Here is a 13,211-nt window from a genome sequence, read left to right on the forward strand (position 1 = left end):
CTTGTGATCCTTCTAAGTTAACGAGGGCAAGAAAAAAACTCATGGTAGTAGCAAAGAATAATGACAATTTCAATCTTCCAAAAGCAGATAATATTGGCATTTACTTTGATGGAAGAAAAGATTCAACAAGAGCGATGATAAATGATTCAAATGGACAGCTACATCCTATTATTATCAAAGAGCAACAAATTACTGTGACTATGAACCTGGTGGTCGATATCTTGGTCATTTTACTCCAAATGCACAAACTCATTCAGATAAGCCAGCTAAAAAGATTGCTGAAGGTGTTTATAATTTGCTGCAACAATATAATCTTACTGAATCATGTTTAGTACTTGGAGCTGATAGTACTTCAATTAACACCGGCTGGAAAGGTGGTGCTATAACACATCTTAAAAAGCTGTTAGGTCACAAATGCCACTGGACCATATGCATGCTTCATTCAAATTAGTTATTTTTGCGTCACCTAATAGAAGGAATTGATGGACTAACATCATGTAGTACTGGCTTTGTAGGTCCTGTGGGAAAATGTCTTGCTGATGTTAATAAAATGGAGTACAATCCTCAATTTAAAGCTCTTCCAGAGAGAGAGAGCTTTGTTGACATTCCAGAAACAATACTAAAAAATATGTCAACAGGTCAAAAACAAACCTACAAGTTATGCAAAGCAGTTAAGATCGGCGTATTGCCACCTAATCTTAAAGAAATTCAATGTGGCCCCCTAAGTCATGCCAGATGGCTCACTACTGGCATGAGAATAGTCTTTATGTGGACAAGGAAACATGACTTAACTGATCAGAACTTGAAAAATCTTGAGTTACTTGTTACTTGAGTTACTTATTTTGTTTACAATTTTACTTTAAACTTTTTTTGATATTAAAGACAGACTTGAAGATGCTTCCAATCACATTCTGTCTCAATTGAGAATTCTTAGAAATCAACCTATTATAGTAAGAGAATTTGTGACTCCCTACATCCAGTTAGGCGCTTGGTATGGAAACCATGAAAGTTTATTAATCTCTTTATTATCTAGTAATAATGCAAAAGACCGCAACTTTGCAGTTGACCGAATTTCGGAACAAAGGGGTAATGATATCCTTGGAGACATGCGAATCAGACCAAGAAAAACACCTAAACTGAACTTTGCAGCAACTACTCTTAAAGAGCTAGTCAAATGGGAAAATGGTGTGGTACAAGAACCTGTTTTTACTTGTTCGCTCACTAAAAATAAGTTGATAATCTAAGATTGACACCTCTAATAACTCCTTCTGTTAAAATTCATACTCAAAGTACCGAGCGTGCTGTAAAACAAGTGACAGTAGCATCCATGTCAGTAGTTGGACCAGATGCAAGAGATGGATATATTAGAGCTAGAGCTTTTTTTTTATTTTTTTGATAGTGTTATAGTAGTGTTATCAAAAAATTATTTGGGTAAGATGGGATAAACCTCCTGTTTTTTGGGGAACCGTATTACTGGCACCACCTTTATTTCTAATGAAACAAAAAAAAACAACTGTTATAAGCAAATTTGTTAATCATTAAAACCTCATTGAAAATTGAAGACCCCCTCCCCTAAAATGTCCAGAATCTGCATTGCTGGTAGGATTCATGCAAGATAATGACTTTGAAACAAGTATCAAAAAAAATTGCAACTGGTCTAAAAACATTATTTGCATTTAATATTTCATCGCAATGAAAAAGAAGGACATGTAAAACATAATAAAGGACAAGTGTGACAAATAAGATTTTACTAAATTTTGCAATTTCTAAAAGTGCAAATTTGGGTATCAAAACTTTTTCCAATCAAAAATATTTTTTGGTAAACCCTATTTAAAATTTGATTTTACATAAGAATACACTTTTTCTTAAGCTTTTAGAAGAAAAAAAAATTCTCGCTGTACCCTAATGCACAGTGGGCCAGGTGGTGGTGGTGGAAAAAACCTCAAAAAAAAAGCTTATTCTATTCAAAACCATATAATATAACATTCTCGTACTTTTCCATTGTACTATTTCCAAAACTCTTTTGAGTATAATAGTATCTATCTAATAATAGAAGTTTTTAAATCCACAAAAATCAGTTGTGGTATAATAAAATGTAATGCATAATAAAATATCTTTTTTTGTCAAAAATGCAAGAAATTTTTAATTTTTAGGCAAAGATATTGTAAATAGTAACTTTTAAAATATTATGCGTGTGTGATATTAGTTAATGTATTTTAACTATTAAATAGTTTACCTTAGCAAAAAAAAATCAAAAAAAAAAGTCAAGATCATTATTTATAATATATACAAAAACTGGTTTTAAAATAACGAGGTAAGTTTTAAACATATAATACATTTTTTTTTACAAAAATGTTGTATATTGTATGATCAAAATAACTTTGTCCACCATAAGTCTAATATTCGGCCCACTGTGCATTGTGGCGAAAGTGTGTAATAAAATGTCACTGATAACAAATAATAATAATTAATGTTTCATTATACTTACCTATTAGAATAAATAACTTAATTAATAACTTGAAACGTGATAACTTATCACAATTAAAATAAAATTAAAAACAAATATCTGTAACAGTCAAATTGATAACTTTTCTTTTATAGCGAAAAATGGTTTCGGAAGCGTGGAAATACTTTGGTAAAGTTGTGGTAATGATAAGAAATACGGAGATTGCAAAAAATGCCATAAAAGAATTGCTTGTCCAGGAAGCAGCACAAACGGCCTAATTGGTCACGTCAAAAGTTGCGAGAAAATAGATTTAAAACCATCCAGTTCCAGACCAGTTTTAACTAAGATGTCGTTAAACTATTTTCTTGCCAAGTTGACAGCTCTTGATGGATATTCGATTAGGTCCATAACTCAATCTGAAACACTTAAAATGCTTTTTGAAAAATATAGGCATAATTTAACAAAGTCAGCATTCACAATTTCGGAAAAAATTAAGATGTTTCATGCTGAAGCCAAATGTTTAATGATCGCTGAATTGGCTACATTGAAAGCAAAAGGAGAAAAATTTGAACTAACAAGTAACGAATGGTGTAGCAATAGAGGTAGAAGATACTACAGTTTAAATGTTCATCATGACCGATTATATTGTTTAGGAATGGTAAGATTGCCAACTCCTAGTTCTGCCAAAACATTAAACATTTTGATAATGCAATAATTAAAAGAATTTGGAATAGATGATGAAGATGTTACAGGTAAAACTACAGATTGCTGTAGCTGGATGGTGAAATTGGGTACCATATTTAAGCTTCTACATCAAATCTGCCAGAATCATTCAATTCATTTGAGTGTTTGTGATTTGATATATACTAAAAAAGATTGTTGTGAAATTGTGAACAAAGAAACTGAATCGGATATTGAAACAGAAACAGAAACTGATGAAGAGACTGAAGGAGAGTTTCTTATTTAATATTCGGAGAATGAGATTGAATATGAAGAAAATATTGAAAAAAATCTACAGAAACTTCAAATACTAATTAAGTTTTTAAAATATTTATCATTTCCATATGAAGTTCTTAAAAGAATAATACTCAAAATTCACGGATCTTCGCATGACAACCGCACTAGATGGAACAGTGTTTTTCAGATGATCAAAAGATTTTTAGATTGCTTAGAAGCTGTAAAAAAACACTCGAAGAATTAAACTGCTTAAACATGTTAGATGAAATTGACTTTGATTTCTTAAAATCGCTGTCTGACTTATTGGAAGTCATTGCTAACGCTGCAGTTCGCTTGGAAAAACCAAATACATCAATTTTGGAGTTTGACTTCATTTTGGAAACGTTAGTAAGGAAATTGAAGGTTGTAGAAACTAATATCAGTTCTAATTTTGCAGAGACATTAATTTCCAGATACGAAAATCAAAAAAACATTATGTTAGTACCATTGAGTCGTTATTTGCATGATCCCGATTTTTTTTTAAATACAAACCACACATTTTTTTACGCTTCTAAAAAAGATATTCAAGTTTATGCTGCAAAATTATTTGATCAACTATTTGCAACAAAAGAAAATAGTCTCCAAACAAAATCAGATGATTGCGCATAAAGCAAACAAGAAGAACCATCACAATCAACATCTTTTTTTGTCGAAATTCAAGAAGTTTTATATCAAAATCAATCAACAGCTAAAAAGCCAAAAAAAAGTCAAGACCTTCACCGATCAATTAATAGAATATGAAATGAAGTAACTGGTGTGAAATCAGAAGCAGTTTTGAAATTTGAACAAGCCATCCACAGATTCAAGCAACTTCCTCAGAAGCAGAAAGAGTTTTCTCCTCGTCTTCCAGATTTGTCACAAAGTTTCGTAGTTCGCTTTCTGTAGAAATAATAGATGTTTTTATCTTTTTTAAATATCATTTTAAAAGATCTTCAGAATAAATACTTTTTTTAAATTTTTTTATTTTTTACTATAGATACCCCAAGAAGTCTTTATTACAGAGCACTGCGGAAGGGCATTTAACTGAAAGTTCACGCCTTCTTCCTAACCGATGCCAGTTAGAAAGCCATTTATTAGATATAACTTGTTCGTTAAAAGATTGTGATAAGAAAAGTATTTGAGTACTAAGAAATATAAAAATATTAGTTTTTTTAAAATTTATTATTAATCATAAATCGAAATATATAAGATTAAAAAAAATAAATATAAGAACAATGTTTAATTATCAACTAGATAGTTTAATTTTTTAATTTATAACAAAGTTTTATCAAAACTCCGATTTTTTCTCAACTTCGACGGAGTTTTTTCTCAATTTTGGATTGTTTGATTATCGTGAAATTAGTCTTATAATCGTTAAACTAGTCTTATTATGTAATTCAATTATTATTCAGTTAGAGAATGATTTATACAAAACATTTAAGTTGTACGACATAAATTAATGTTTTCTCAATAACTTACATAAGAATAAATGTCACTTAAATGTTTAGAAATATTAATTCTTATTATAGTGAATTAATATAAACATTATAATGAAATAAAACTTTATTTTTATGGTTAAAACTTTAATTTCTTTACTATTTTCTGTTGACAGCAATGTCAACAGAGAACATTTAAAAAACTGATGCCATTACGTCATTATGTCAACACGCTGTTACGCCATTACACCATTATGTCAATAGAGAACATTCAAAAAACTGACTGCATTAGTAAAAGCATTTGCTAATATTAAATCTAAAATTTTATTATGTATACATGTATTATTATTTGCTTTAAAAAATTTAACGTCTCTAAAGGAGAAGTTATAGTTTTTTGAAATTAACAATTTTTAAAACATCTCATCAAAGAATTTGTTCTCTAAAATAACCGTAACAATTTTCATTTCTTAAAATGAAATTTAAATCTATAAAATATATTTCTGTTCACTTTAAACTTGCTCCTTTTTTTTAAGAAATGTTATGACAAAATCTAATATGGTGTTAAACACAGCAATCTTTGACTTATTTTCAATCTCAATCTTTAATTATTGCTTTCTGATTTTAAATATTTCATAGTACGCGATTGATGTGCTATCAAAAAAATTTTGGTTGCACATAATCGCTCATTATGATTATTTAATGAAGTACAATGTCACTGATAAAAAAAAAAAAAAAAAAATTGGCAAAAAGTTTTTTTCCAAGTACAGTAAACTTTTTTGTGGTTAAATAGAGTGAATCATCAAGTTTTATTTACGCATCATTAATCACCACAACCAGATATCTAATAAAAATTATACACTCAAGGAAACAAAATGTATAAATATAAAACAAATAACCCATAAAATGAAGTTTTATTAAATTATAATACATAACAAGCTCTATAAAAATGTAAACATTTAAAGTAAAAACATATATTTAAAGTAAAACATTAATAAATATTCAATTTAAAGCATTATTTAGGCATTTATTATAATAATTTATTTTTTAAACTCTTTTTTAACTATTTGTAAACATGGTTTAAAGCAGGTTTTGTGCAAAACCTTTAAAGTTGCTGAAAATCTTAAGCCTAAGTTAACAGTTTAAGTCTCCTTAAACTGAACATTGTATCCATTCTCATAAAACTGTCAACTTTCTTAAAAGTTATATCAATCAGGCCTGTTCAGACCAAAAAACCAATCCAAAATTGATAAATCTTCAGTAGATAACCGATGAGAAGATTCAGTAGATTAAATATATGAGAAGATTCAGAAAACAATAAGAAATTCAGTGAATTATGCTTGATATATGTCATTTTATATAAATTATGGATTTACCTAAAAAAACTGATACATACATGTGTATGAATATAACATAAATTAAATCTTAGCTTTGTGTATGTCATTTGTGTATGTCATTTTTAATAAATTATGGATTACCTAAAAAGTACTTAACTGATTCTAAACTTTTGCAAGAGACTGTACATTTATCCAGAAAATTTCATTTTTATCATTTGGGTTATAGAAGTCTTGTGAACTCTCTGAGGGAGTATTAATTTTTACTCCATTAAAGAAGTATTTTTAAAAAACAATACATTTCTTTGTTGTCAGCAGGAACAAATATCACTCCTGTGCAGCGAACAAAGCTGGACAGCTTTGTCAACATAGTGAGCCTCATATACCATGCACCTTTATCAAAACATTTTGAAGGACGCACATGTTGGCTCTGAAATTTCTGAGAGTGCTATAAAAGCACTGAAGCAATGATATTTCTGTGTTCTGAAATGGTTCCTTTAGCTTTATTCAGTCACACTGCTTTAAAGCCTTAATTACGGAACTGATAAGCTTCTGGAAACATGGTTTAGTGATAGAATGGTTCTTTCTCACAATTGCCATTGCACTGGTTTCAGTTTTTAGTGCAGAAAATTGCACAAAATTGAATGCAGATTATCTGGATTTAACCCAAAAAACTAAAAACGATTTTTTATAAATTTATTGATCAAACTTTTTAGTTTGATCAATAAATTTATAAAAAATTTGTCTCTATTGTGGACCCATTAAGCTGTCACACAAAATTCTCATGATTTATTAGGTGAAAATCAGAAATCATAAAGCTAAAACAGAAGTAAACAAAATTGAAAATTATTGGTTGCATGATGCACCCTTCTATAAATGTAGCTGGATAGTGAAATTTCTATAAATCTTCATGTGTAAAAAAGCTTTTTCATGTCATTAAAAATTTCAAATCTTAATATCTTAAAGATTTCTTATGTACCAATTTGTTAATTCAATAAGTTATTTTTAAACTTTTACATTACATTGACAACTTTTACATTGACAAGACAATCTTTTACAACTACTTACTATTTTTATGATAAACTTCAATAAATGTTGTGATAAATGCTTTTTACAATCAATTTAGATTTTTATAATATAGTTTTACAAACTTAAAAATTAAATAATTTGACATGAAGGTCTCTTAATCATAGTGTTGGTTGTAACCTCTTTTTTTCATTCTTCAAATGAATTTGTAATTAGATTATCAAATTTTTTGGAACATTCTGTGGATGCCATTAGCCGACACAAATGTAGGCAAGAATCTGGTATATAAATACATGTGAAAAAACTGTAGAGACTAAGTGAATCAAGGACAAGAACATTGGTTATTACTTTAATATTTATTATGTTAGAGTTTATGTATATATATTTTTTAGAGCTTATTATGTTAGAGTATATGTATATATATATATATATATATGTATATATATATATATATATATATATATATATATATATATATATATATATATATAAATACAGTCCCTGGCCACAATATTATGATCCCCTCAGTTTTTTCACATATGTGTTCTAAGTTATTTTAAAGTAATTTTAAGGTGAGTATATTATTATTACTAAATCATTATGCAATACTGACATTTATTGAATAAAATAAAAACTTTTTTTTTTTATAATCATGACCAATGTGAAGTTAGGTGTGTTTTATATAAATAGGAGGATTTAATTTATAGTACCATTATATTAACATTTTCAATGTAATAAGTTGTAATTGAATTTTTCAATAAAAAACAAACATGAGTAAGGGTAAGGACATAAGTCCAAGCAAAATTTTAGAAGTAAAAGCAATTTTGTAGCATTTTGAGCGTTTGCAATGGGAAATTGCTAAATTGTGTAAAGTTTTGCAACCTTTTGTCAATAAAATCAAACACAAAATAGAAAACGAAACCACTCTTTCTCCAAAAAGAAAAGGACAGAGCGAGTCAAAACCTAAAATCACTCCCAGGATAGACAGAATTATAAGCGATATTTGTCTGGAAAATAGACTCATCCCTCTCTGACAAAACTTGTTTAAGAGACTGAAAGACAAGTTTCGGAGCGCACAGTGAAGAGACATTTGGCTGAAGATGGTTTAAAATCACACAAACCGGCTAAAAAACCAAGGCTAACTCCAGCAATGATAAAAAAAGAGATTGCAATGGGCAAAAAATCATAAGTATATGACTTTTGGAGATTAATAACATGTAAGTTTATCAATTTTGAATGTAATATTGTTAGAAAAGTGTTTAAATGTTGACTTAAACTTAATTATAATATGATGATTTTTTCAGGTGTGATTTCAGACAAATCAACTTTTGAGATCTTGTTGGACAAACCCAACTTCGCCCAAACAAGACCAGATTGCATTGTACAAACTATTAAACATCCAACTAAAGTTATGGTGTGGTCAGTTATCACTGGTAAAGGTACATGAAGACTATATATTGTCAATGGGATGATGAACCAAATACAGTATCGAGAGGTTCTGGAGAGTCAAATAATCCCCCAAATACAAGAATGGTTTCCAAATGACAATGCATTTATGTTTACGCATGATAGTGCTCCATGCCATAAAGCTAAAAGCATCACAAACTTTCATAAAATAAAAAATATCTCTGTTTTAGACTGGCCAGGACTCTCCTGACCTGAATCCGATTGAAAACTTGTGGAACATTTTTAAGAGGAAATCTCTTCTGAGGTTTCAACAAACAAAGAGATTAACTCTATCATTGGCACCATAATCAAAAAAAAGAAGACAGCAGCAATAAAATGTATTAAAAGTATGCCAGACCAAATAGCTAAAGTGATTTCGTTGAAAGGAGGAATGACAAAAAACTATTATTTTTTATGACTTGCAATCGAAAAGAGTAGTTGTTTGTTAAAATGTGTGTAAATTGATTCTGAAATGTTATTTTATTATTAAGGAAACACATTTTATCAATAAAATATAACTAATATCGCAATTCTACTTTTTTTATACTTTTTACACACCCTGGAAGTTAAAAATACACAAAAATTGTAGGTGATCATAATATTGTGGCCAGGGACTATATATATATATATATATATATATATATATATATATATATATATATATATATATATATATATATATATATATATATATATATATATATATATATATATATATATATATATATATATAGATAGATAGATAGATAGATAGATAGATAGATAGATAGATAGATAGATAGATAGATAGATAGATAGATAGCTAGATAGATATGTATAGATATATATATATATATATATATATATATATATATATATATATATATATATATATATATATATATATATATATATATATATATATATATATATATATATATATATATATATATATATATATATATATATATATATATATATATATATATATATATATATATATATATATATATATATATATATATATATATATATATATATATATATATATATATATATATATATATATATATATATATATATATATATATATATATATATATATATATATATATATATATATATATATATATATATATATATATATATATATATATATATATATATATATATATATATATATATATATATATATATATATATATATATATATATATATATATATATATATATATATATATATATATATATATATATATATATATATATATTATATATATATATATATATATATATATATATATATATATATATATATATATATATATATATATATATATATATATATATATATATATATATATATATATATATATATATATATATATATATATATATATATATATATATATATATATATATATGCGTGTGTGTGTGTTTGTGTAGAAGTTTATTATATCAAAGTTTACGTATATCTGACTTGGAGCTTACTACATCAGAGTTTATATTTTTGTGTTGCAGTTCATTTTAGAAATAACATGTCTGTATGGAAGCATCCATTATTAATGAAGAAGTTTTTGTTATATTTTCCTCATTGTTATAATATTTTTGCATGGAAAATCTACAGAATTACTTGGTGTATTTATTTTGAGTTTTCCCTATCAAATTAGAGAAAAATTGTTAGTTTGAAAAAGCATAGTAAACCAGCACTGGTTCAGCAGGCAGACATATACAGACATAGTTTTCATTGTTTTTAGAACTGGAATCAGTGAAGCCATCAGTGAGAACTGGATGCAGCTTAAAACAACATCCTTGAGCAGGTTGTTATTTAGTGGATCTTTTTATTAAAGAGAAACCAAACCATCTTTATATTTTGAAATTGAATTGAACATATAGATAGCAACTGGAATTCCACTTTGTATTAACATGGACAAAAATGTGAATATAGTTTGCACCAAGCACTAAACACTCTTTTTCAAAAAGTTGACTAGCAATGTTAAACCTGTAAATATGGCTTAATAGCTTTGTGGTAACATGTATGCAATCTTTCATTGCTCGCATTTTATTGCCAGCATGAAGTAAGCTAATGTTTAGTAGATAATTTGCACACATCAGTGAATCATATTTTGTTTTGTCATTGAGTGACACAGCACATTTCATGGATTTTGGACAATTAAATTCTTAGGCACATGACCCAGCAACATGTTTATTGATGATTATCTTCAGTCTGAAACAAAAATAACAATAAATTAATAACTTTTATAATAAATAATTACAAGAAAAAATTATTTTAACAAAAAAAAAAAAAGGAAAAAATTTTCACAAAAAAATAAAATTGTTTTATGAGAAAAAAATGATTTTTACGAGAAATATAAAACAACTAATTTTTACAAAATATAAAAACAAACTTACTTTGCTAATGTTGTTGCCAGCCTGTATCCAACAAAATCATCAAAGTTTTTTTAAAAACAAACTCTTTTAATGGAATAAAGTTGTTAATATTACATAAAAGAAATTTAGATAATAACTTTCAACCTGATTATTTTTTTAGTAGTTATAAAAAAATTAGCAATTCTTTGGCTGCATTTTTACATAAAAATATAAATACATGCAAAACAACACCTCTATTTATTTAGTTATCTACATAACTTTTCCTTATATGTAGTATTAACTGCTCAACTCTGTTTGAAGAGTTTGTTTTTCTCTAGAAAAAATTATGTATTCAGTAATTAAAGTTGAAAAAAAAAAACAATAAAAAAAACTAAAATTTTGTTATTCACTAAGTTATCCTTCATACATAAAATATACCTATTTATTAGTGTGGTCCAATAAATTTTTTAAAATGATAAAAAAAATTTAAAAACAAAAACAATTTATAGAAACACAAATCAAACAAACTATATTTAAAAAACTATATAAAAAATCTACTTTTTTATTCTTTGTAGAAAACAATAGTTTTTACACCATAAAATTTAAACCAATAATCTCTATATAAAATGATTATTATTTGTAAATGTTTTATAACCCAACATGTCATACTTTTTAATATTATCGAACAATTTTGTTTTTGGAAAAAAAATTGTCAGTATTATAAAGGACCTGTAAGATATTTAAGGTTCTTGTGAAACCGCTAAAATGCTTCGAATTACTTCAAACTTTTGCACAAATAAAAATTTTTTAAATAGAAAAAATCTTACTGAGACAATGTCGTAATTCTTTTTTGTTCTTTTTCCTTTGTTCTTCCATCGAGGAGAAAAGTCTGGATCTGTGATTCCAACAACTGCAAATTCTACAAGTGCTCCAAAAACAAATATCATGCATATCAACATGTAGTAATCAAGACTACGAAATGTTTTTGAACTAGGGGCTGTTGATCTGATGTTGTTGCTCATAGTTACTATGGTTAGTACAGTGGTGATACCTGATATTAAAAAGTGTAAGTTGTAGAGTGGCTTTAAAAAAAAAATTTAACAAAAATTTAACATAAAAATTTTTAAACACAGTTTTTTTAATGGTGTTTTCAAAGAAAACTAAAAGACTTATTTCGTTTAAAACAATAAAACTAACATTAAAAAATTGTCATAAGATCTTAAAAGTATATAATATGATAAAGTGAAATGGATATTATACCATAGTTCATTGCTGCAAGTAAAACCAACGAATATAACAAATCATTTCGAGTTACAATAAATAACTTGGATAAAATGAAAATATTTAACCCTGATCTATGGCACAAAAATATAATTGTAAATAAAAAACCCTTCTAGGACAAAACGCTTTCAACAGTGATCAAAATCTGGCATTACAATTTTTATCCTTTAACCATTGGGTTACAGGATAAAAATTGTTAATTCAAAATAGATCCAAATTGCATAATAGAAAAAAACAAACCTTCAACTTCTAGAATAGAATAGAAAAAAAAAAATTCTTTAACTCTTGATATATGTTCTTTTAACTGTCAGGAACTTAAGTCAAATATTGAATTTACAAAATCACTTATTCATTCTTATGATATAGGGTTTTTATATAAACATTGATTGATTAAATTTGAATATTCCATAGTAAGAGATGTAACTAAAAATACACACTCTGTATTTTTCTATCAGTCAAATAAACATGAAAAAAGAAGATCTTTTGGCGGAAAAGTATTCTTTATACAAAAAAAAAATCAGTTTTATAATAATCCAGTAATCTACAATTAGAACCTAATATTATAGTTATTGGAATATATCTCTCTTCATCACGGAACAACCCTTTTTCACTGGAAAAGTATAAAAGTCAATTCGATACTATTAAAGGACTAATTAATAACAAAGGTAACAACAATGTCATTATAACTGGCAATTTTCAATCTTTTCCGCATGAGGTATATGATTCATTAGAAAGATCCAACTCTAAAAGAAATAATTATTCTGTACACTTTTCTGAATTCTTAAAAAGAAATGAATTAGAACTAGTCAATATAACTAAAGGTTCTGGGTCTATTTACACATACCCACAACAGACACTACCGAATTTGTCATATATTGAGCATGTAGCCGTATCAAAATATACAAGTTTTCTCCATCTTAA

At 26.7% G+C, this 13,211-nt stretch overlaps 1 protein-coding gene across 3 annotated transcripts in view; it reads right to left on the reverse strand.

Moving 5' to 3' along the window:
• The window catches only part of LOC101241719 (glycine receptor subunit alpha-2), a 67,420-nt gene that overhangs the window by 8,331 nt on the left and 45,878 nt on the right, over positions 1-13,211 (reverse strand). For all 3 annotated transcript variants that reach the window (XM_065801350.1, XM_065801352.1, XM_065801351.1), the window contains one exon: positions 11,837-12,060. In XM_065801350.1, the coding sequence (XP_065657422.1) occupies positions 11,837-12,060 (224 nt within the window). The remainder of the gene's footprint in view (positions 1-11,836; positions 12,061-13,211) is intronic.

This window comes from Hydra vulgaris, chromosome 07 (assembly GCF_038396675.1).
Source record: "Hydra vulgaris chromosome 07, alternate assembly HydraT2T_AEP".
Lineage (NCBI taxonomy): Eukaryota > Metazoa > Cnidaria > Hydrozoa > Anthoathecata > Hydridae > Hydra > Hydra vulgaris.